This window comes from Talpa europaea, assembly GCF_964194135.1.
Source record: "Talpa europaea genome assembly, chromosome: 11".
Taxonomy (NCBI): Eukaryota; Metazoa; Chordata; class Mammalia; order Eulipotyphla; family Talpidae; genus Talpa; species Talpa europaea.
The window spans coordinates 81,146,596-81,169,487 of NC_140078.1; the positions used below are offsets into that span (position 1 = coordinate 81,146,596).

The 22,892-nt window shown below is 43.1% G+C and overlaps 1 protein-coding gene across 1 annotated transcript in view; it reads left to right on the forward strand.

The window, feature by feature from the left end:
- Window positions 1–353: 353 nt before the first annotated feature.
- Window positions 354–22,892, forward strand: part of SUSD5 (sushi domain containing 5) — a gene marked incomplete at its 5' end in the record, with an annotated part of 38,205 nt that continues 15,666 nt past the window's right edge. The window contains 3 exons of the mRNA XM_084246423.1: window positions 354–444; window positions 4,457–4,634; window positions 9,164–9,282. Of these exons, the coding sequence (XP_084102549.1) occupies window positions 354–444; window positions 4,457–4,634; window positions 9,164–9,282 (388 nt within the window). The remainder of the gene's footprint in view (window positions 445–4,456; window positions 4,635–9,163; window positions 9,283–22,892) is intronic.

Sequence of the window (22,892 nt, forward strand, 5' to 3'; positions counted from 1 at the left end):
GCCCTTACCCTCCGCCCCGGCGGCGCCCGGGGAGCTCGCGGTCCGGCGCAGCCTCTTTTGGCACCGAGGACTCCAGGTGCCCGGCACGAAGGCGGAGCCGGGCTACAGCCGCCTCCCCGGCGCCAGGCACCAGACCCCCGGGAGTTCGGGGCCCCAGCACCGTGTCTCTGGTGTCCCCGACCTCCCCCGACTCTGCGCGCTCCTCCCTCTCCGCGAGCTGGGCGCGAAGCCTGCGAAGCGCGAGCAGAGCGCAGCGCGCACGGCCAAGTGGCGCATGCTGGGCAGTGGCCGCGGCAGCCCCCAGCGCAGCCAGAGCCCTCCCTCGAGCCCGCCGGCCCGTGGACGCCCCGACCATGGCTGCTGAGGGCCTCGGGCCCGGTGCCTGGCTCTGGGTCTGCGCGCTGCTCCTGCTGGGTGTGCCGCGCCCCTCGGTGCGGGCAGACGGTGAGTGTCCAGGGGCTCAGGGTGGAGCGTGGGGTACGGGTGGGGGAAACGATGCTCTCTGGGGCGATTCCCTTTCGAGCTCGGGAAACAAGAAGCCTGGGAGGGAACGAGGCGGGCGGCCTCATCCCGCCCGCCAAGTCACCGTGCGCGCATTTGTCCCTTTGGCCCCGCAGTCTCCTTTCACCGCGGGCGCGCATCGGAGAAAACCTGTGGCTTGGTCCCGCAGCCCCGTCTCTAGCTTGCCCAAGATTCCCATGAAAGTTTTTAAAATACAGTCACTTCTAGGGTGCCCGAGAACCTCTTCTGCGGAGATACATACACTCTTTCAGGTCTGGTAAATGCGCTCTTGACGGCAAGAGCGGTGATTGGTAAACTCCCTTGATATTTTGACCTGGTCCAGGAACATCGGAAAGATGAATGGGAATCGATTTGGCAAAGGCGAGAGGAGTGCTCTGGGTAGAGGGAAGGGCACGTGCGCAGGCCCTGTGAATGGGATACATGATGGGGTGACTGGGGCCCACAGAGCAATGGGAGGATGCCGTGAGAGCAGAAGCTAGAGAAGTAGGTAGAGACTGCATTATTGCAGGTTCTGAGAATAGACCTACTTTTTGTGTGGTTTTGAACCTGATTTCAACTTTCAGTACTTCCTCCAAACTGGCAGAATCAGAACCCAGTATTAATTCATTTTTGAAAATCTAATTTTGATTCAAAAAACTGTATTTTGATTTTGAAACAAATCCCTGTTGATTTGGTGCAGGAGGATCTCAAAGAATAGAAGCTCACCCCCCCCCCCCGCGCCCCCTTGGGGGGGTTAGTAGATGTAAGCTTGGGACAAATTAGCCTAGTGAAGGAGAAATACCCCGGGGTGATTTAGAATGTTCTTATTTTTAGGACTCTTTGTATTTTTGTGTTTGTCATGCCTTCTGTTATTTAGCGAACAATATTGGATGAAACTAGAAGGTGGGACAACAAGAAACATGGTGATTAGCGAAAGGGGAAAGCAAGGACAGAACTACATATTATCTTAAAAATTTTGGTGTTCTTTGTCCTAACTACTAGCTTGAAGAACTCTGCTCCTCAATAAGGATGAATGTCTTACTTCTCCATAGTTTTTGAGAAAGTGTTAAAGAAGAAAGCATTTTTAACTTTGAAGCCCATGAGTGATCACTGTTGTTTTTAACTGAGATATAATTCACATAAAATTTCTGATTTTAAAATCCACAATTCAATGGTTTTTAGTATACTCATTATACTGTGCAGCCATCACCACTAATTTCTGAACATTTCCCTCATGCAAAAAAGAAATCCCATACCTTTTAGCAGTCAATCACTGTTAATTCTTTAATTACAAGAATTAAAAAGTGGTATTTTTTTGCCTGACATTAAGTCATGAATATTAGGTTGATTTTAAAGAATGCAAGTAGCATACATTGGAGCTAGCTTTAACTTTTGAACAATGTATACTATTGTATCAATTGTAATTCCTTTTAAAAAAAAATGCCTCTGCAATCCAGTAGGTTTTAGAGTTTCACCCCATCCTAACTGCGTAAGTAGAATGCCAGATGGAGATGGATCAATAGGTTGAGCCTATGTGGCTTGATGTGTGTCACACAAAACTGAAGGCAGAAATATCATGAGACAAGGATAAAATAATGACAAGTCAGAGCATATTTTCTTGCATGTTTACTGCTCATCAGGAGTGCCTGATTCTCCCTTCTTCCTCAATGGAGAACTGCAGGTAACCTTGCCTTCAAGAAATTCCATTTGCTGAGCTCCAACTTTTATAGTAGAACCATTGAAGAATTATAACATATATTATGAAAGGATTCTTTTCTTCACTAAATATATGTTTAATTACCACCACTTTCCACATTTAGTTATTTGTGGGCTACAGTGATGGGAGGAGAAAGAAGAAATGTTCAGCTAAACTGTTATGCATTGCAGACATTTGAAGGGAGAAAACTGGAAATTATTTCTAAACTTTGAAGCAATAAGTTAAACCCAAATGAAAAAAAATTATTTTACATTTGACTAATTAGATATACATTTCATAATAAATAAGACCTATTACTGTACTTTTAAAATACTTTTGAAATGGAAAAATCTTCACATTAACTGAGTGCAAATTAACTGTTTGGGTGATGCTAATAGGAAAAGATTCATTAATTTTGCAATTTATTCTACTATCTGCTATAACAGAATAACAGATAGTAGACACTGTACTTGTTGTGGAGAAACAGGTCCTTGCTATTGCAGAGCTTAAAACCCCATGGAGAGAGAGTTATTAAGCAAATAATTACATGAATAAAATGTGAAATTGCAGTTTTGATAAGTGATAAGATTAAAGGAGAGAAATTACTATAGCGCATATAATAGGAGATTTTGACTTGGCGTTGGAGAATCTGAAAAATGAGTAAGAATTAACTGGGCAAATAGGGGGAAGAAAGATTGTCTAGGTAAAGAAGATCATGTGCAAAGAAACTGAGTGGCAGAGAGTAGAGGACATATGATAAGAGACAGAGTGGCTGGTAGAAGTATTAGAGATAATGCTAAGGAAATTGCCATGAATGCATTTGATGTGGGACTTCATAGGCTGTATTGATGGGTTTTATTTTAATCCAAAAAAAAGTTTTATTTTAATCCAAAAAAAAGGAAATGAATCCATTGGTTTCCCTAGTGTAGTGATGAATCAGATGTACATTTTGAAATGTATGGGACCGGGGCAAGTTTGGAGAGAGAGAGAGAGAGACTATACAGGATGTGATTTCATTTGTCCAGGTAAGAAAAAAGGTTTGTGCTAGAGTGGTGGATGGGGTAAATGAAAAAGGTCTGGACTTAAGAGAAAAATGAGTCATCTGTGTGAGGATGGTCTTTGAAAGCATATGTGTGGATGGAATTCTAGAGGAAGGCTTTGTAGTGAGAAGAGCTGATCTAGAATTGAGCTTAGCATGAGAAAACAGATTAAGAATTATTGAGTCTGTGTTCATGAAATATAGTGGCCTGTAATTTTCATTTCTGGTAATATTCTTATCAGGTATTGACATCAGGTTTATTATGATGGTTCTAAAAATAAATTGAAAATGTGTTCCCTCTTCTATTAATGATCTCTGTAAGGGGAATTTTCATTTTTTAAATGTTTGGTAATGAGATTATATATGGTTGAGGTTTCTTTTTGGGAAGGTTTTTAATATTGCATTGTCAGAAAAGTCATGATGTATTTTTGGCTTGAAAAATATAGAAAAAAATATGACTTTTCTGACAACACACTATACATATGTGTATAGGTACATATGGGTGTATGTACATACATAATGCTGGATTTGGTTTGCTAGTATTTTTCTGGTCTATAGACATAAGCGATATTGGCCTCTGCTTCCACCACTACCTGAGTTCATGTTTCCATTCCACCCATCTGTCACATGTCCTTTGAGGCCATCTCATGTCCATCTATTCATGTGCTGCAGGAAACCCTGGTAAACTGGATATGCCACTGCCCTCTTGCCGGGTCAGGAAGAAGTCTAGCAAACACAGGCAGCCTCATTGTGGGAAGAGTCTGGTAGTGTCCTGAAATAATAGGACAGAGAAAAAGAAAGCAACCTGCTGTGTATGCGGTGACCGTGGGGCTGGGGAAGGCAGGCGAAGGCAGAAGTCAGGTCTGAGTTCTTGGACACCAAGAACCCCAACTCAGGGGAACCAAGGACACTGAAACTTGCCGCCAGGTGTTTGTAAAACACCTTTTTAAAAGGAAGATTTGAAGGATTTGTTGATTTAAACCTTCCACAACAGATGCTGGTTTTTTTGGGGTTTTTTTAGAGAGAAACAAAAAAATCAATGAATACAGCATCAGTGTATTTGGCATCTCCTGACCCCAGGAATGAGTGCAGTGGCTACTTAGGTCTCCAGGCAAGTAGGAAACTACAACCCATACTGGCATCTGCCAGAGAACAGTTCTCTGAGATTAAATGGCCATGGAGCCTAAAGACAGCCTGTGTTCATGCTTGTTCCCACCCAGGAAAGCTCTTCGTGCTGGAGTCTCTGAATGGCTCTCAAGGCCTGCAGCTGGAGGCAGCGCGGCTCTCCTGTAAGAGCCAGGGCGCGCACCTGGTGTCTGCAGACGAGCTGCGGAGGGTAGTCCAGGATTGTGCCTTGGCAGTGTGTACCACGGGCTGGCTGGCGGATGGCACTCTCGGGTAAGGATGGTGAGCTGGGGAAGCTCTACTTATTGACTCACCCTCACTGCCCCACAGGGGCTTATATAGGGCAATACTTGTTCTGTTGAGGTGCCAGAAATGCAAAGTGCAGTGGACAGTGCCTTCCAGTGCATTCTTGTTTTGAGTTCTCACATAACGTTTTTATGGAGTGCTTCACAGTACTTCTTCCCTTACTTCGTTATTTTGAATTTCTTTTTGAAGTTACAAAATGATACATGCTTGTTAAAAAAAGTTTTACAAATCTGTGAGTTTCTCTCTTCCCTACCAGAGAGGTAATGACTCATAACTGGTATATTTTCTTAACCGTCTTTCTCTGCTGAATCCATCTGCATACACATACAGGAAGAGATGGTAGGAAGGTTTCAAAATATGACCAAAATTCTTTCACTTTACTCCCACAAGAAGTGCAGTCTATGCCTTTTCCCCTTAAATGGGTATAATATTGTCTTAATGGATAGATTACAGCAGAAGTAATTTTATGTGACTTGTGAGGTTAGTTCAGAAGCATCTAGGCTGAATTTCTGGCATACTCACTTTTGAAAGGCCAGTGAGGTTTCTGATTATCTGAGACAGTCATGCTGTGCAGAAGGAAGCCACGTGGAGATGCCCATGTGGGTGCTGTCACAACTAACCCCAACCAAAGTACCAGCCAATAGCCGGCATTAACTGCCAGACATGTGAATGGAGATGCCTCCTGATTCTAACCTCTGAATTATTCCATTGAGTTATCTACAAGTCTTCCCAGCTTAGGCCGTGGACATTATAGGGCAGAGCCTAACCATTCCCACTGTGCCCTGGCTGATTTCCTGAACTGTGGAATCCTTGTGGAGAAGTTCATCTTGCAGCCAGCAGGGAGAAATCTCTCTGATAATGCTGTAGCTACTTCCTTAGGCAGAATCAGAGACCAGCCCCTTCTACTTCCTTGTGTATACCATAGGAATAGAAAAGAACAAAATGGTTTCTAAGAACTGGTTTGGTTTATAATGATCCTGAAGCTATCTGACTAGCAGTTGACCATGGAAAACACTGAGCCATGCTGACTCATGTCACCAAATGGGCAGCATGTGAGGAAGTAATTACAGAAAGGGGACAACTGAGGCTGTATCCAGTGCTATTCAGAAAATCTGAAATGGCAGCCCTCTCTGCCTTCTATTTTACATCCACATTCCTAACTAGACAAATATGTCCTGTACATGCACATCTCCATAATTTAGTCAAGTGTGAATATTTTTCTTAACGTTCTATCGTTGCATCAGATAACCTGGTATTCAGAGATTCTGTAGAGACAGTTTGGAACCAGGTGACTCCCTAGCATTATAAGTTAGGACTGGGTGACTGAATAGGTTTATCCTCTCTGGTTTTGCGGTAAAGACTACATTGCAGAGATTATATTTCTTTCTAAAGCAAACATAATTACTTGATATATTTACTACACAACATATTAATAATAGTTTTTCCACTTAATGTTTCTGGAACCAAGACGTGTCTAACCATTAGTAGTTACATTTCACCTACACAGCCATCTCCCTGCCCCACTGAAAATTATTAAATGCATGGTGCAGCTTACAACTGATAACATAGTAGATATACAGACACAGATCTGATCTGTATCTCCATGAATTTGTGTTGAGTACATACATAAATCTGGAAAAGGAAGGAAGTCTAGAATGGTGAATCCAGAATCAGGGACTACTCGATTCCCCAGAGCTTCTGCAGATTCATAAAGCTGAATTACAATTTTGATAGCCTCATAGGACTGGGAAGACAGAGATTTAAATTCAGGTTTTGCATAGGAAGGAGTCTGGAGAGTCCCATTTAGGTTGAAATATTATAGGAATAACCCCCAATAGTAAGAAAAAACTGGAAGAAGTACACAGGCCCTCATTAGAGCTGCTTCAAGTTTTCTGAGGCCATGAATTTAGATTGAGATGATACTGGAGTTCTGTGTTCCAGAAAATTAGCAGAGCTGATTTTAAAATTGCTCTCCAGAGGAAGATAACATTCTCCTAGGCAATTTATTTGTCACAAAATATAAGTAACCAGTCTAGGAGGAGATAGGGCAATAAGAATAAAAATCAGGAAAAACAATAGCAATAGAAATTGTAGATATTATCATTGGTACATGCAAACTTTAAAATAACTCTCTCTAAAATGTTCAAAAATGGAAAAAAACAGAAGATGAATTTTGGCAGAAGACTGTAAACTATAAAAACGACCAAATTGAAATTCTAGAAATGAAAAATATAATAACTAAGATTAAGAATTTGATAAATAGGGCCTCCCCGGTAGCGCAGCGGTTGAGCGCTGGGTTGTGAAGCTTCCCGCAGCCTCTGCAGTGCCGGTTCGATCCCCCGCTGCTCCCCGGTGACCAGAGGAGGGTCCCACATGGCGCGCAGACCTCTCCTGCCGCCCGCTGCTCCCCTCAGCAGTGTACTTCGGTCCTTCTGCCTGCTCTGCTCCCCGCTCTGGCTCTGGTGAATTCTCTCGCCCTCCCGCGCTTCTGACTGTACCCAGTGCTTGTATAAATAAATAAATAAATAAATAAATAAATAAATAAATAAATAAATAAATAAATAAATCTTTTTAAAAAAAAGAATTTGATAGATCTAGCATATGATTTAAAAAGCCAGAATGAAAAGTAGTGAACTGGAACATATTTCAGAGGAAGAGATACAGAGCAAAGAGCAGAAAAAAAGGATAAAGAGTAGAGAAGAAATGGTAAAAGGTAAAGAAGATGCATGTAATTCAAATTCCAAAAGGAAAAGAGAAAGAAAATGATGAAAATTACTGAATTCTATACCCAGTGAAAATGTCTTCAAAGAGGGCCTCCCCAGTGGTGCAAGGGGTTATGATACAACCTATGAAGCTATCCATAGATGCTGAAGCACAAATTTGATCCCCAGCCAGGGAGCAACCCACAAGGCACAGCAGACTCTCCTGACTTGCCTGCTGCTCCCCTCAGCAGTGTATTTCAGTCAATCTGCCTGTTCTGTTCCCCACTCTGTCTCTGGTGAATCCTCACACCTCTGGCCTGTACCCCAGTTCTTATATGCATAAATAAATAAATCTTTTTAAAAAGTGTCTTCAAAGAACAAAAGTAAAATAATTTTCAGACAAACTGAAGATGAAAGAATTCATTAGATCAGACCTACACTAAGAGTGCTCTTTTGACAAAGGGAAAATAATTACAGGGAAAAAGCTGCAGATACAAAAAAAAAAAAAAAAAAGATGACTGGGAAGGGTAAGATGTGGGTAAATTGAAATTAGGTAATATAGAAGGCAACAATAATTCTAAGCACTAAAAAGTGGCATATAAATCAGAAAGTATTTTAAGTATACTAATTACATAGCATTTTATTTACCTTGTTGGGGAAGAAGGTAAAACAATATTAAATTTAATAGGTCAAGGAATCATGTTGTAACTCCTCAAGTAACCACCAAAGAACAGCAAAAGGATGTATAACTTCCAGCCAATACAGAGGAAATAGGAAATGGCAAAAAAAAAAAAAAAATAGATCAACATTCAAACAATCCAGAGGAGGAGAAGAAAATTGAGGACAAGAGACTGGGCACAACTAATATAAAACACTTTGTGGGCATTCCTGGTTGCACAGAGGTTAAAATCTCAGTGCTATCAAGCTATTGCCAGCCACTGCAACCTGAGTTCAATCCCAGCCAGCAAGCTAACACACATGGCACAGCAGACCTCACCTGTCGCGCCCGCTGCTCCCCTCAGCAGTATATTTCAATCACTCCACTGTTCCGTTCCCCACTCTGAATCTGGTGAATCCTCTCACCCCCCACACCACTGGCCTACACTCCAGTTCTTGTATGCATAAATAAATAAAAACTGAAATCTTTAAAAAACAACATTTTGTGAGATGGCAGTTTTAAACTGGAAGATATTTGTTATTGAATTAAGTAAAGGAGTTGCTCCACGGAGAAAACAAAAGATTTCCAGACGGATTTTTTTTTTTAATTCTAGTCATTTTTATAAAAAATACCTATAAGTAATCATGGGATTATAATGGAAGTTAACATATATATATATGACTCTGAATGCTATTGAAAATATACTCAAATTTATATGCTACGAAAGCTATACCTAGAGGGAAATCTAAAGTCATAAAATGCTTGTGTTAGAAAACAAAAAAGGCCAAAAGTTCATGAATTGATGATGTTTCTTAAGAAATCTAGAAAATAGCAACAAAACGAATCCCTCAAAAAGAAATGAACTAATAAAGGGAAGCAGAATTATGTGAAATAAACTATAAGGGATCAACAGTGTATTGTGCTGAAATATGAATTGATACATATGACTTCAAATTAAGCATCATCCATGTCTTTCTAATTTTAGACCTGTGTTTGGGGAGAATATTTCTATCTTAATGGTTTAAGTCAAAGCTCCTGTATCAGAAAAATCTTCCAATTCAGAGCTGACAACAGAAAATAATTGTTCCTTCCCATTTTTCGTTAGTTCTCCTAATCTAGCACGTTCTTTATTTCAGGACAACCGTGTGTAGCAAGGGGAGTGGTGAACAGCAAATCCTGAGAGCTGTTGATGTGAGAATTGACAGCAACCCGTTTCCTGGTGGCACATACAACGCCCTTTGTATAAAGGATGAAGGTCAGTGCCAGAGCCTTTGCAAAGGTTTGGAAGGTGTGCTTTTGAGGGTTGACTCCTTGGCTTGTTGCCTAGAAGCAAGTGTTGAGATGAGGCTTCACTAAACATGGTTTATCAGTAAGTCTTCCCCAAAAAAGCCAGTAGGGCAGTGGGGATATGGATCGGGAGAGTAAGGGAGCCAAGCAAAGGGGTAATTCCAAGCAAAGTCCATGGGTGGTGAGGTGAGGGGTTCTCTGGAGGTTTTGTAGGTCATCATGTTTTTCCTGATCAAGGGCCAGGGAACTGTGGTATTTATACCACTATGCCTGTCAGTCACTGGGTTGCTTCAGGAAGATAAAAGTTTCCAGGTTCTTCTGACTTTTGGTGTGCCCAAGCAAAGGATTCCAGTAGCCAAGTGCCACCCTCTGACAAAGAAGCACAGGTACCCACCAGGAGCCCCTGACCCTGGGAATGGTAAAGGCATCTTGGGAATATGGAGCACCCCCATGGCACTGCTGTAGTGGCTAATACAACTTGTTCTTCAGTTTCTTTTCATGGTGGTCAGCACAATAAAAGAAATCATTTTCCCCAAAAGGAAATTGGGAGATATTTCCTAGAAAAGAAAATTAAACTTTCTTCTGGGAAATCAGCTGAGTAGTGAGGAGAAAATCATAAAGGAGTCTCAAGGACAGCATTTTGCGTGCACTGAAATAAGTATACCATCATTCTCAGAAGCAAATACCACTGGAAGGGAATGTTCATGCAAAGGGAGAAAAGCCAGCTGCTCACTCCCTAGTCACAAAAATGAGCACAGCTATTACCTGACTGCACATCGCTCTCATCTGGGAAGTTTTAATATTGAACCCTGGGTGCCAACCCTAGAGAGTCTGGTATAAGTGTTTTAGACATTGGGGTTTTTTTAAATTCCCCAATGAGTTTAGTTTGTTGCCCGGATTAAGAACTACTTCTCTGATGATGAGAAATATCGTACGAAATTGTTAGAAATATAAACTCTTAGGCTGCTTCCCAGAGGCACAAAATCCTAGTCTCCAGGAAAGGGGCCAGAAGGGTTTGTAATTCAGCCAGCCCAAGTAAACCCTAAGCCCCTGGCAGGTGCTTGTTAGATGTTATTAGTAATGGTCTTCTCTTCTGCTGTGGGGTCTCCCTCCAGAAAGACTTCTGCAGTTGAAAAGTTAGGTAAAAGAGTGTCTTGAGAGCCTTCTGATATGTGTCCAATCAAGCAACTGAAAGATGTGGTCTTGCTCCAAAACAGCCTGGAGGGAACAATATCCATGGATTTAAAAAAAAAAAAATTATTATTAAAATGATCCTTTGAATCCCAAATATACACAAAGTTTCAGCTCCCTGAGGGAGACAGGACAGAGGCAGAAGAAACACAGAACAATCTTCTTTCTACAGAGATCTCAAATGAATATGTAGGAATTCTGAGTTGTATCTCTTTCCTCTGATGAATGGAGGTATAAGGTTCAACTATCTTACACCCCAAGAGGTTGAGGCTTAAAACAACTATTTATTTAAATCATTATTGTTTTGGACCAGCAATTTGTGTTCTTCTGTTGGGCTCAGCTGGCATCATGCATGAGTCTGTGGTCAGCCCTTGGTTAAGAGGCCTTGCTTCTGGGAGTTGGCTGGCTGTTGGCCAGGGTGTCAGGGGTGACTGAGTTATGCGTTCCTCATCACCCAACAGGCTAACCTGGGCTTTCCACCACACAGGCCATTGGACCGATTGTGTGCATGCAAGCATATGTGTCTTTTGCCCACAATGGTAGTGCATGAAGCTAAGGTTGGAAACATCCATTCACATTTGGAGCATTGAGGTTAAAGCTGAGATAGTGACTCCAAAATTGAGTTATGTCCACACTGATGGCCATCTGCTCTACGACACTCAGAGGAAAACAACTTCAGCTCACTAGTACTCCTGCTGATAATGTTTAACTTGAGCAAACAGCCAAACTTAAATTGAGAAACAACCTGCAAAATGACCAACCTATGTGCTTTTTTAAAATGTCAAGGATAAGGGCCTCCCTGATGGTGCAAGGGGTTAAGCACCACACTATGAAGCAATTTGCAGCCTCTGCAGCACGAGTTTGATCCCCAGCCGGCCAGGGAGCAACCCACATGGCACAGCAGACCTCTCCTGACTTGCCTGCTGCTCCCCTCAGCAGTGTATTTCACTCAGTCTGCCTGTTCTGCATCCCGCTGTGTCTCTGGTGAATCCTCTCAGCCCCTGCATCTCTGGTCTGTACCCCCAGCTCTTGTACGCATAAATAAGTAAACTTTTAAAAAAAATGTCAAGGATAAGACAAAAAAAAAAAAGCCCTACCAATTTTTCTAGATTAAAAGAGACTTTAAAAAGACAACAAATTTGCAATCATGGACTGTGTCCTGAGCTGGGAGGACAAGCTATGATTGATGTAACCTGAATATGGATTATGAATTAGGTAATAGTATTGTGCCAGTGCTTAAATTTCCTTATTTTAACAACTGTACTGTATGTAAGAGTGTATTATTGATCTTGAACATGCATACCTAAGTTTCTAGGGGCAATGGGACATCATATCTGTAACTTACTCTCAAAAGTTTCAGGAAGAAATTATAGATATATATGCATACATTCAGGTATGTGTACATGATATATAATATATTGGTCTCTGTAGATACCTATTTCTAAAGCATGTGTCTATATCTGGATGTATCTGTATCAAGAGAGAAGAATGGTAAGCAAATAGGGCAAAATGAAAGCACATTAGTGCTTCTGGATAAATTATATTACAGGAGCTCCTTGTTCTTACCATTTTTCTGTAACTTTGAAATTATATGAAAATAAAACTTCTCCCCCAAAAGGATCCACATACTCCTCCAAAAAATAATAGCAGCAGACAAAAACAAACTGAGTCATGGGGACTAATATGAAGCACATTCATGAGGCCTGGAGTCATTTTAGCAGAGCAGGTGTGGCATTCGCCTCCTTAGGGGACCTGCATGAAGCCCTGCTGGGCTCCCCTCCCCTGGAGGTAAGGAGAGCTGCATGGAGTGGGGCTGATAGAGAGACCGGAGTCTTCGCCCTACAGGACCTGTTTTGCCAGGAGGTTTCTGGTGATGCATGAAGGGGGACTCAGAATTGCATGTTGAGTTGATCAGGTTCAGAGAGTTGCTCTTGAACTTTCTAGAAAAGCAGAATGGATTCCTCCAGGTCACTCAGAAAAAAACTGTGACCCTGTTCTTCTGCCTTTCGTCCTTTAGATAGAGCATGCGAACCGCTCCCACAAGGCCCTCAAGGCCCTCAGCTGAGCCACTGCTGTTCCTCTGTGGGGCCTTTGTTGAAGCGCAGTCAACAAGGGCTATCTGTGTGCAGGAGGAAGGTGCCGCCTGGGCGGAAGCAAGGAGAACAGCCTGTTCCTTGAGGCTCCTGCTGGGGTGTAGGTGATATCTGGCTCAGTGTACACCCCAGTGCAGTTTTATCTCCAGAGGCTGCCTTTTTCCTATTGATGCTTCACAGCACTTAGTTCTGTTCCGCTGCTCCCTTTGGCAAGCCAGGAGGAAAGAAGAGGGCTCTTTCTAAAAATGGCAGACCTGTGCCTAAGAAAGAGACTGGAAAGAAAACAGAGCCTGTGGGATTTTCAGGCCGCTTTCTCTGTCTCTTTTTTGAAAGGACGTTCATCATAAATGCAGACTTTTCTCATTTTCCCTCTCGTATTTTTGTTTCACTGACAGTGAATTTCCAGCCCTGTGGTGATCTCATTTAAACCAATAAGTGAAGTTATTTTTAACCAGCTGGATGCTGATGAAATAAGCTGCCTCCACTTGGGTTCTCTAACTTTGCTTCTTTTGGCAGCTGGTCTGGGGGGTTGATGGCTTGGAGTCTGGGAGCTTCGAATCTCCTCATCTCTCTGTTGCCCCCATAGGCTGTACTATGGTGCCCCCCTCTAAGCCAAGACTGGCCTGGCTGCTCTTCCCCAACCAGCCCACTCACCTTTGTAGCACTGCCCCCCACTTCCCCTGCATGCTTTATTATTGCCTAGATTTCCCTGAAAACCAGGATAGAATGATTCCCTTCCGTTATGTCATCACAAAGATAGCTGGGTGCTCTGGGAGTTCTGAGAGCAGCCAATTCCCACCTCTGCCTGGAGGAGGCCCCACACATCAGGAACGGCTTTGGAAAATTCTCCAATTGTGATCATAAGACTGGAACCAATTAATTGCACTGCTCTGAACAACTGATAAAACTTACTTGTTCAAGGCCTCCCAAGGGAGTGTGGAGGAATCAGAGCTTAGTATCATTGAGCTGGCATTGACCCTTGGTTTATTTGCCCTGTGCCCAGACTTGTGGGTGCTTCAGATGGATGAGTGGGTAGGAGGATGGATGGTTGGATGGGTAAACAGATAGATTCCTACCCTCAAGAAGTTAACAGTTTAGTTTACAAAGCAGGAAATTCAACAACATAAGACACTTTCAAAAACCAGTGGACATCAACAAACATCCTTAGGGCTGAAATTAAGAGAGAGGGGAAGGGACAGGGGATGGTTGTGGAAGAGAAAAAAAGATTATGAGGGAAAAAGTTGACAGTGTATAAGTAAAAGTTTAATGTGTTTCCATGATATGACAGAGGAGGGCACAGAGGGAGACTTCCCTAATTAGGGAGGCAGTGGCATTTGAGTAGAACTTGAAGGATTTCCTTTTGTGGGGATAACGGGTAGGGGAGGGAGGAGAGAAGATTGCAGACAGAGAGGACAGTAGAGCGTGGCTAGGTGGTTCAGGAGAGACTAACTCTGGGTGAGCCTTTGCGCTATTTCTTTGGGAGCACGAGTCAGGGTCACAACATCCCTGGGGGCTTGAGTATCTGCAAAGCAGGCCTGAGGTGGTTACACAGGGCAACCTAAATAATCCCCATCCCCGTAAGCAATGATGCCCCCTCTCTGCTGCCCACACGCCCAGGCCTGGGTAGCATTAGGTCCTGCTTTCCAAGGGCTGAGGGTCTCTCATTCCAAAAATGTGGGTTAGATCAGTTCTGACAGATAAACAGCCAAGTCCCAGGAGTGCCCATGTCTGGGCAGCCAGAAAAATGGTGCCAATTGATCCTTTAATCCCTGGCTCAGACATCTCTGGGAAAACTTTATGACCTGAGGCTCTAGGCACCAATGAGCTGGACGGACTTCTCCACCCCTGTGTTACACAGAGGAGCAGAGCTGCAGTTTGGGCCTGCTGGCACATCTGTGGCATCATGCTTGGCTTTCTGGCATGTGGTAAGCTTGAGGAGGAAGCCAAACCTAGACACATAGACACATAGATAGACATACATACATACACACACATACACACACACAGTTTGCAGAGCTGAGTACACCAAGGACAACCTTGTCCTCAAGCCTTGGAGCTACTTAACTATGTGCTGTTTTACAACAGCCTCGGGACCTGCAAAGGTCACTTGCTGACTAAGAGTCTGTCATTCACTTTCCTATAAAATGTCAGTTCTGGAGAAAATAGAGCAAGCTATGCCCTAGTTAAAGGCCACACAAACATTTCCAGAATATTTACCCAAGGTATTGCTCATTTTTCTCCTGATCCTCCAGCAGCTTATACAGATTCCGAGAGAAATAAGCTGGAAGCCCATGGTCAAAGACACCAGGACTTTTTAACTCAGGTGTAATTTAAATTTAAATTTTCCATCTCCTGGGCACCTCCCCATACCCATCAAGGCCTGACCTGCCTTAGTTTACTTAGTAGTAAGGTCATTTGAAGGAAGACCTGCCTTCCCAAACGTGGGGACACAAATCCACACAGCTAACTCTCCTCGTATGACTTTTGGGGAATTCTTCAACTTACAGCACACATGTGCACTCTTAACATTTCCTTCAGGAAGAGCACAGACAAGCATTCCTCTCTGTTTGTAGAAGCCAAGAGTCACAGGTGTACTTTAGAGATGAAAGTGTTTACTGGAAGAAGGAACCCTTGCCCATGACTTCACCCATTAGAGAGCTTGCGTTGCTGCAGCTGTGACCATTCCAGCTTCACCTCTCTCCCGCAGACTTCAGAATCTCATTTACTGCAACTGAGTTCATCCACAGTGGAGGAACTGCTGGCCAGGATTAATGTCTAGAGAATCCTGATGTGGAGAGACATCCCTAAGGTATTCCAGGAGCCTATTTGGGGAGGAACAACCAGTAGAACATACCAAAACAGTATTATTTTAATATCACATGGTCATCCTCCTCAGTGATGTCAGTTGGTTACCAGTAATACATCTTGAGCTGTATTCTCAGCTGGAGAAGTGTCTAGGATGTTGACAACAAAGTCTGCAGAGAGGTGGATAGTTGGGGGCCACGCAAGACATGCGCCAGAGTCCAGACTCCCTTCTAAACTCAGATTGTTACTGGGGGCTCCTCTGGGCACTGGAAAGGCTGCTCTTTTGGGGGCCACCACTTGACACTCTGTACTGAGGAGTATCTTACCATGATCACAAGAGAAAGGAGGGAGGAAAGAAGTGTGGGAGAGAGAGGAGGCAAGAAAGAGCATCTAGAATGAGTGGAATGAGAACTATGACACGGAAAACCTTCCAAGACATATTATACAGGTCTCAGAATACATATAGTATGATCCAATTTTTGTTTTTTTGTTGTTTTTTTAACTTACTTTATGCACCAGGAAAAACCCTAGTGTGTTTGAGGAATAGCATGCTTAGTTGGCGCTGGTGGTCAGGTGGGGAACAGTGGGCCAAGAGTGGGCTGGAGAGGCCAGGAAAAGAAGTAGGTATGCAGAAATGAGAAAATTGGACCAAATGTTATGGGAAAATGTCAAATTGTTGCAGGGCTTTGACAAGGTTGTCATTTTTGAACATTTTCTGAAGATCGTGCAGGCTGCCAATGGTGCAGTCCAGTAGGAGATCAGGAAACCCCAAACTTGTCTTCTGTGTAAAGTGCTCTGAGCCCTCTATTTATGACAAGAAATTTAGAGCAAAACCTGGTGGGCTCAGAAGAGAAATATCTGGGGGACAATAGTTAGACCTAAGTACTCTGTACCCGGGACCTTTGGGTTCAAATCTCAGCTCTACCACTTCCCTGCCTTGGGAATGATATTCAAATTCCATGACAGAAAGTTGTTAGGAGGGAACAGGACAAGAATATCACTTAGCCTAGTGCCTGGCACAGACAAAGACCTCAGCAAGTATGAACTGTGACTCTTGTTAGCCTTTAGCTACAAACAAGCTCTAACAATAGAGTTGATAATAGCATGGTTTCTTTTTCTTTTTTAAATATATTTTTTTAGATTTATTTATTTATTTATCTATCTATCTATCTATCTATTTATTTATACAAGCACCGGGTACAGTCAGAAGCGCGGGAGGGTGAGAGAATCCACCAGAGCCAGAGCGGGGAGCAGAGCAGGCAGAAGGACCGAAGTACATTGCTGAGGGGAGCAGCGGGCGGCAGGAGAGGTCTGCGCACCATGTAGGACCCTCCTCCGGTGGCCGGGGAGCAGCCGGGGATCGAACCGGCGCTGCAGAAGCTGTGGGCAGCTTCACAACCGAGTGCTCAACCGCTGCGCCACTGGGGAGGCCCCAGAATGGTTTCTTGACCTTGATGTCACACTATTTCCAATAAATAACTCATCATTTCTTTCAAAAGCAAGGAGCAAAGCTTCACATGCATGTACCATATGATTAAAATCCCACACCCATGCACTGACCCAAAAGAAACATATGATCACAAAAAAACCATGTACACAAATGTCTGCTGCAACTTTATCACAAAAGCCAAAAACTGGAAGCAGTTCAAATGTCCATCAGTTGATCCATGGATCAAAAAACTGGCATTTACATCTTGGATTCAACAATGAAGAGAATGAAATCGTAATGCATGCAAAACAGTGAATCTCAAACATTATGCTAAATGAAAAAGCCAAACATAAAAGCTTATATACAATATGATTCCATTTGAATGAAATTGTAGAAAAGGCAAAACCACCAGTGACAGAAACAGCAGTGATTGAAAGGGGTGGGTTAGCTGGGGGACACCCAAAGCCAAAGGCCAGGAAGAGATAGTTTAGAAAAGCTGTTCTGGGGCCTCCCCAGTGGCGCAGCGGTTGAGCGCTGGGTTGCGAAGCTGCCCGCAGCCTCTGCGGCGCCGGTTCGATCCCCGGCTGCTCCCCGGCCACCGGAGGAGGGTCCCGCATGGCGCGCAGACCTCTCCTGCCGCCCGCTGCTCCCCTCAGCAGTGTACTTCGTTCCTTCTGCCTGCTCTGCTCCCCGCTCTGGCTCTGGTGGATTCTCTCACCCTCCCGCGCTTCTGACTGTACCCAGTGCATGTATAAACAAACAAACAAACAAACAAATAAATAAATGAAAATGCATGCCTCTTAAAAAAAAAGAAAAAAGAAAGAAAAGCTGTTCTATTCCTGGTTGTAGTGATTATGCAATTGTGTCCCTCAACCAAAAATAATTAAGCTATACATATTTTACCTGTATAAACAATGCCTTCTTAAAACGAAAAATCAGAAAAAAAAAATCATTGAGCAGCTTTACACTCATATTCCATGATTTAAAAATTGGGTTTTTTCTCCAGAGCATTCCTCCATAAATTGTCTTATTTGCTATTCAAAGCTATATTGTAAGGAGGATATTGTTCTCTTTATTCAGGTGAGGAAACTGAAGAACACAGAGATTTGGGGACTTATCTTCAGTCACACAGCTCCTAGGAGGGGTAAATGGGAGCTCTCACCTAAGCACGTTCCTGTCTTCCCAGCCCTGAACAGCAGGTCCCAAGATTCAGTCAAGTCTAATGAATCCATCACTACCACTTTAACTGACCCTGAAGCTGATGCTGTAATTATGAACTTGGCAGATGCTTCAGATTATTGGCTTCAGAAAGAGAATAATAACTAATATGTGCAACAGTCCCCACTATGTTGCCTGTATTGAGTCATTCAGTCTTCACAATAACCCTGAAGGAAGTTACTGTTGTTCTTGCCTAATAGATGAGGAAACTGAGGTCCAGCAAGGTTAAATAGTTTGTTCTAAGTCACAGATAATAAACAGGAGGTGAAAAGAGTTCAAAGCCTAATAGTAGAGTCTTGTGAGTTTTTTGTTTGTTTTTGTTTTAAAGATTTTTTAATTCATTTTTACAAGAACCAGGGTCCAGGCCAGAAATGCGGGAAGGTGAGAGGATTCACCACAGACAGAGTGAGGAACAGAACGGCAGACTGACTGAAATACACTGCTGAGGGGAGCAGCGGGTGAGACAGGGGAGGTCTGCTTGCCATGTGGGTTGCTCCAAGGCCGGCAGGGATTGGGCCGGCACTGCAGAGGTTGCAGACAGCTTCACAGCACTGCATTCAACCCCCTGTGCCACCAGGGAGGCCCAGGTTTTTTTGTTTGTTTGTTTTAAGATGATCTTTTTGCCCGGAAGAGCTCATTTCCCCAGGCACCACCATTCAGCTGAGATGCATGATCTCACATCAGGTCGCCTGCCTTCCAGTTTGCCCAGGACAGCTTGTGTTTATGTTGCCTGTCCCACTATAATTACCAACAGGACTGTCTCTCATATGCAAAAGAATTATCCTAGCTATTATAGAATTATCCTAACTATTATCAGTCCAGGCTTAATTTAGAAGAAAATATTACCCCTCTCCCCAGAAACTACTTACAAAATGGGAGAGTGTGTAAATGGTAGAATGGTTTCAAATGGACTTGTGCTTTACCTTGCTCATGACAGAATTCCTTTGTTGACATCTTAAGAAACTGACAGATCCAGAAATGTAGCCCCTGCCTGTGGTGGGACAAGGAAATCTTCCAGCAAATCCTTTTCTGTCACCATCTTAAGTTAAACTGATTATTTGCTGCTTTCATGGGTCGTAAACCAACTCCAAGAATTTGCATCCATCAGAACCCTGTGTGTTCCCAAACTCTGCTGGTTTCATACCTTAAGCTAAGTCTGTCATTAACCATTGTTGCCATATCAGTAGGAGGAAAGAGCCCATATCTGATCTGCTCTCCTTACCCACCATTTTGCTTTACCCTTCTTCATGGCTACAGATGGCATTCAATATTCTACCCAGTCATTGCATACTTGTCTAGACTTGACTCAAGAGAACTAGGCACTCAATGACTATCATTACTAAAAGAACAGTTCAAAAGAATGTAAGTCTCCAACTATTTACTTGGGAACTGAAATTCATTTTTATTTATGTCCCTGTAAGTTCCAGGCTTGTAGTAGACACTAAAGGCACAGATTCCTTAAATCTAGTAACAAACCTATGAGATAAGTGTAGTTAGCTCCATTTTGCGCCTTAATATATTTTCCAATTTTAAACATGTGGACACTGTAGCAGAGAGTTGAAGAAGATTTAAATCACTCATCAGTCTGCCCTGAGATCATTACTTTAGTATCAGTCTTTTTCCTCACAAGCATTTTTTTTAATTTACCAAATTGAGGGTTGCACTCACTATGTATTTTCCCATGACACTGAATATGAGCCAGAGGATGATTTTTTTATGCGTATTATAACAATCCATCATATGAATGTACCATAAATTAAGCATTCTCCTGTTGTTAGACATTTTAATAGTTCCTATTATCAAAGAGAATACCCTGATTGAACATCGTATATGTGTATCTTTTTGCCCATCTTTATTTCAGGCTTTTTTAAGCTATAATTTATTAAAAACCATATGTCTGAAGCCTCCTGCGTGATCACCACCCAATCAGGATCTGAAACATTTCCATCACCTTCAGAAAGTTTCCAGGATCTCTTTTCCAAAGGTCCCCTGCCCTTCCCACTCCAGCAGGGTCAAAAGCAATCTTTGTTCTGGTTCCCATCACTAGATGTTCATTTTGCCTCATTTGAGGGTAACTTGTTACCTGGAGCAGTAGTTCTCCAAGGTTGGCGCCTTACCTGTGTCATGCCAGCAGCCCAGGGCAGGTTTTCTATCGATCCAGGCAGATGGGTCGAGTCCTAGAGTTCTCAGTAGCTTTTCACAGACTTTAATGCTTTCTACGCCAGTTGTGGGGCAAGCCCGAGGCTGGCAAGGCAGGGTGACCAGGGTCCAGGAGGCTGGCAGGCTCCCCAACCCCCAGCAAATCTTTACTCTTTCTCTTTGGGCTCTCTCTGGCATCATCACATTGTCACAGAGTCCTGCCTCACTGTAGTCACTTGCTTGCTGGTAGCTGTTCCGCCATAGCTTCCTCCTTCTCTCTGAGAGATGCCGCCCTGATAGCCTCAGCGTCCAGGCTCAGGTGTTCACACTTACGCATGCCCACACCATGCCCACACCATACTCCAGGTGTCCACAATCAGGCCTGCGTGCCCCGCACCCATGCTTCCTAGCACCTCTTGCATTCAAGGCCTCAGGTCATAGCCACAGAGGCCAGCAGCGTAAAAGCCTGAGCATCTTCATTTACCCTACAACCTGGAAACTTATTACAAATGCAAACTTCCAGGGCTCTAGCCAGAAACGGTAGCCAGGGTTCTACTAAGTCAGAAACAAACACAGAAATGTGAATATGTGTGTTTACAAGTCCTTCAGGTGATTCTGATGTGAATGCAATTTGAGAACTCACTGATACCTCAGCCCTTGTTGGGTGTGGGGTAGAGTAAGGTGGGAGGAGCTGGGCAGGTAGGCATGGCAGATAAGTCATATAACTTAGATATGTGGAGGGAGGAGGAGGGCCTCCCTGATGGCGCAAGGGGTTAAGATGCAGCATTATGAAGCTATCGGCAGCCACTGCAGCACAAGTTTGATACCCGGACAGGGAGGTGACCCACATGGTGCAGCAGACCTCTCCTGTCTGGCCCGCTGCTCCCCTCAGCAGGGTATTTCAGTCAGTCTGCCTGTTCTGCCCCCAACTGCGTCTCTGGTAAAACCTCTCACCCTCCACATCTCTGGCCTACATCCCAGCTCTTGTATACATAAATAAATAAATCTTTAAAAAAAAAAAAAAGAAAAGGAAGGAGGAAAAGTCAAGCATTTGTGTCAACATTTATACATCTTTGGTTTATGAAACGGGGGTTGTAGTCTCTTTTTTAGAATTTCAAAAGCCATGATGGAGTCTTGCAACTTCTCAAGAGAAAAGCATCAACTTTCACATGAGTTCTAAACTGGAAATACTATCACAAGTTCTGATTGGCAAGCAAACGTGTCATTTTAAATGGGAAAAACAGGTTATGGTTTATTAATTTTATTTATTTAATAGACAAACTTTTATACAAACCTTCCTTGGAAGGGAAGATAATAGAATTTGGTCTTTATTTTGAAACTGTTGAAATTCAGCTCTAAGGTCTGAGAAGTTCACAAACCACAATCCCTACATGCAGAATTGCTGAGAAATAACAGTGAAAGCTGCCCACATAGAAGTTTCCCTAGAGAAGAGAAGATTGGTTAGGTATAGAGCCAGCTGTTTCCCATAGCTCCCTATGGTGAGGGTCACGATGGGAAGTTTAGCAAAAGGAGCTAATTCGTGTTGCATGTGGAGACGAGTGGTGTTTTTGGCACACCCTTGGCTGTGCTAATACATGAAACTGTGGTCCTGGAGCTTCTGAAATCATACCAGCTAAGAAGCAAGTGTGTTTCCTGTCTTGAATATTTGTGGGAAATCCAGAAACATACAGTGTGTATACCCAGTCTCTCAGGAGCATCTCATAGGTTTTCCAAAGCCAGATTCTAGCTCATGCCATTCTAGAAATTGGCTCTGTGGGAGAAGACCTCAATGAGTCACGTGGGGTATGAATTTAGCCTAAAGTTCCCATTTATCTATTCTCAGAGCAGCCGCCTTGCTGCTCCAAGGAGTTGGTGTTGGGTTCCACAATAGAGCTGTGTGAAATAGAAAGTACTTTTTGGTCCTTTGATAGTAAATGTGTTTGATGAAAAGCCCCTAGTTTCTGGGCACTAGATCCCAGTTAGAGGAAAAAAGTCAGTCGCAGGCAGCTGAGAATGGCAGAGAATGATGGGGACTTTTGCCCCTGAGATACCAGTTGGAATTCAGTCCAACCTGACTTTACTTTGGTCCATTCTTCTCAGACCAAGCAATGCCTCTCTGCTCAGTGGTACCCCTGGATTTGTGGCAACTTTCCAATGGCTACCTGTTCCTCCTCACTGTGTAGGTGAAATAAGTCCTTGATCTCCTGGACCACACTATCAAGGTGGTTTGACTAAAATGCAGCATTTTGTGTTGACTCTGAAGCACAGCCTTGGCTTTTTTCATTCAAAACCCCTCATGTTAAACAACACAGATAGCAATGACTCTTTTGGAGAAAATGCTACTAAAACTCCAAGCTGCTCAGCCAGCCAGGGTGACTTCAAGTGCAAGTGGTAGTTTCTGTTGTCATCTTGTCTCAGCATATCTTATAAATTGCTTTCCTGTGCTTCTTAGGTAATTTTACTGCATAAGGACTAGAGTTTCCTTTCCGACATAAAAAATAGAAAAGGAACTTTGATTTAAATTTTTTTTTCATTTTTTGGGAAAAAAAGCATCACTGAATCACTTCGATACAGCAATTCCACTACTAGGTTATCCTAACAAAATAAGATACTAACCAAAATATACATATGTTAAAACATACATAGCAAAGTCTTTCTTTCTGTGTTTTTACCTCCCTCTGTGCAGACACCATACACTTCTCT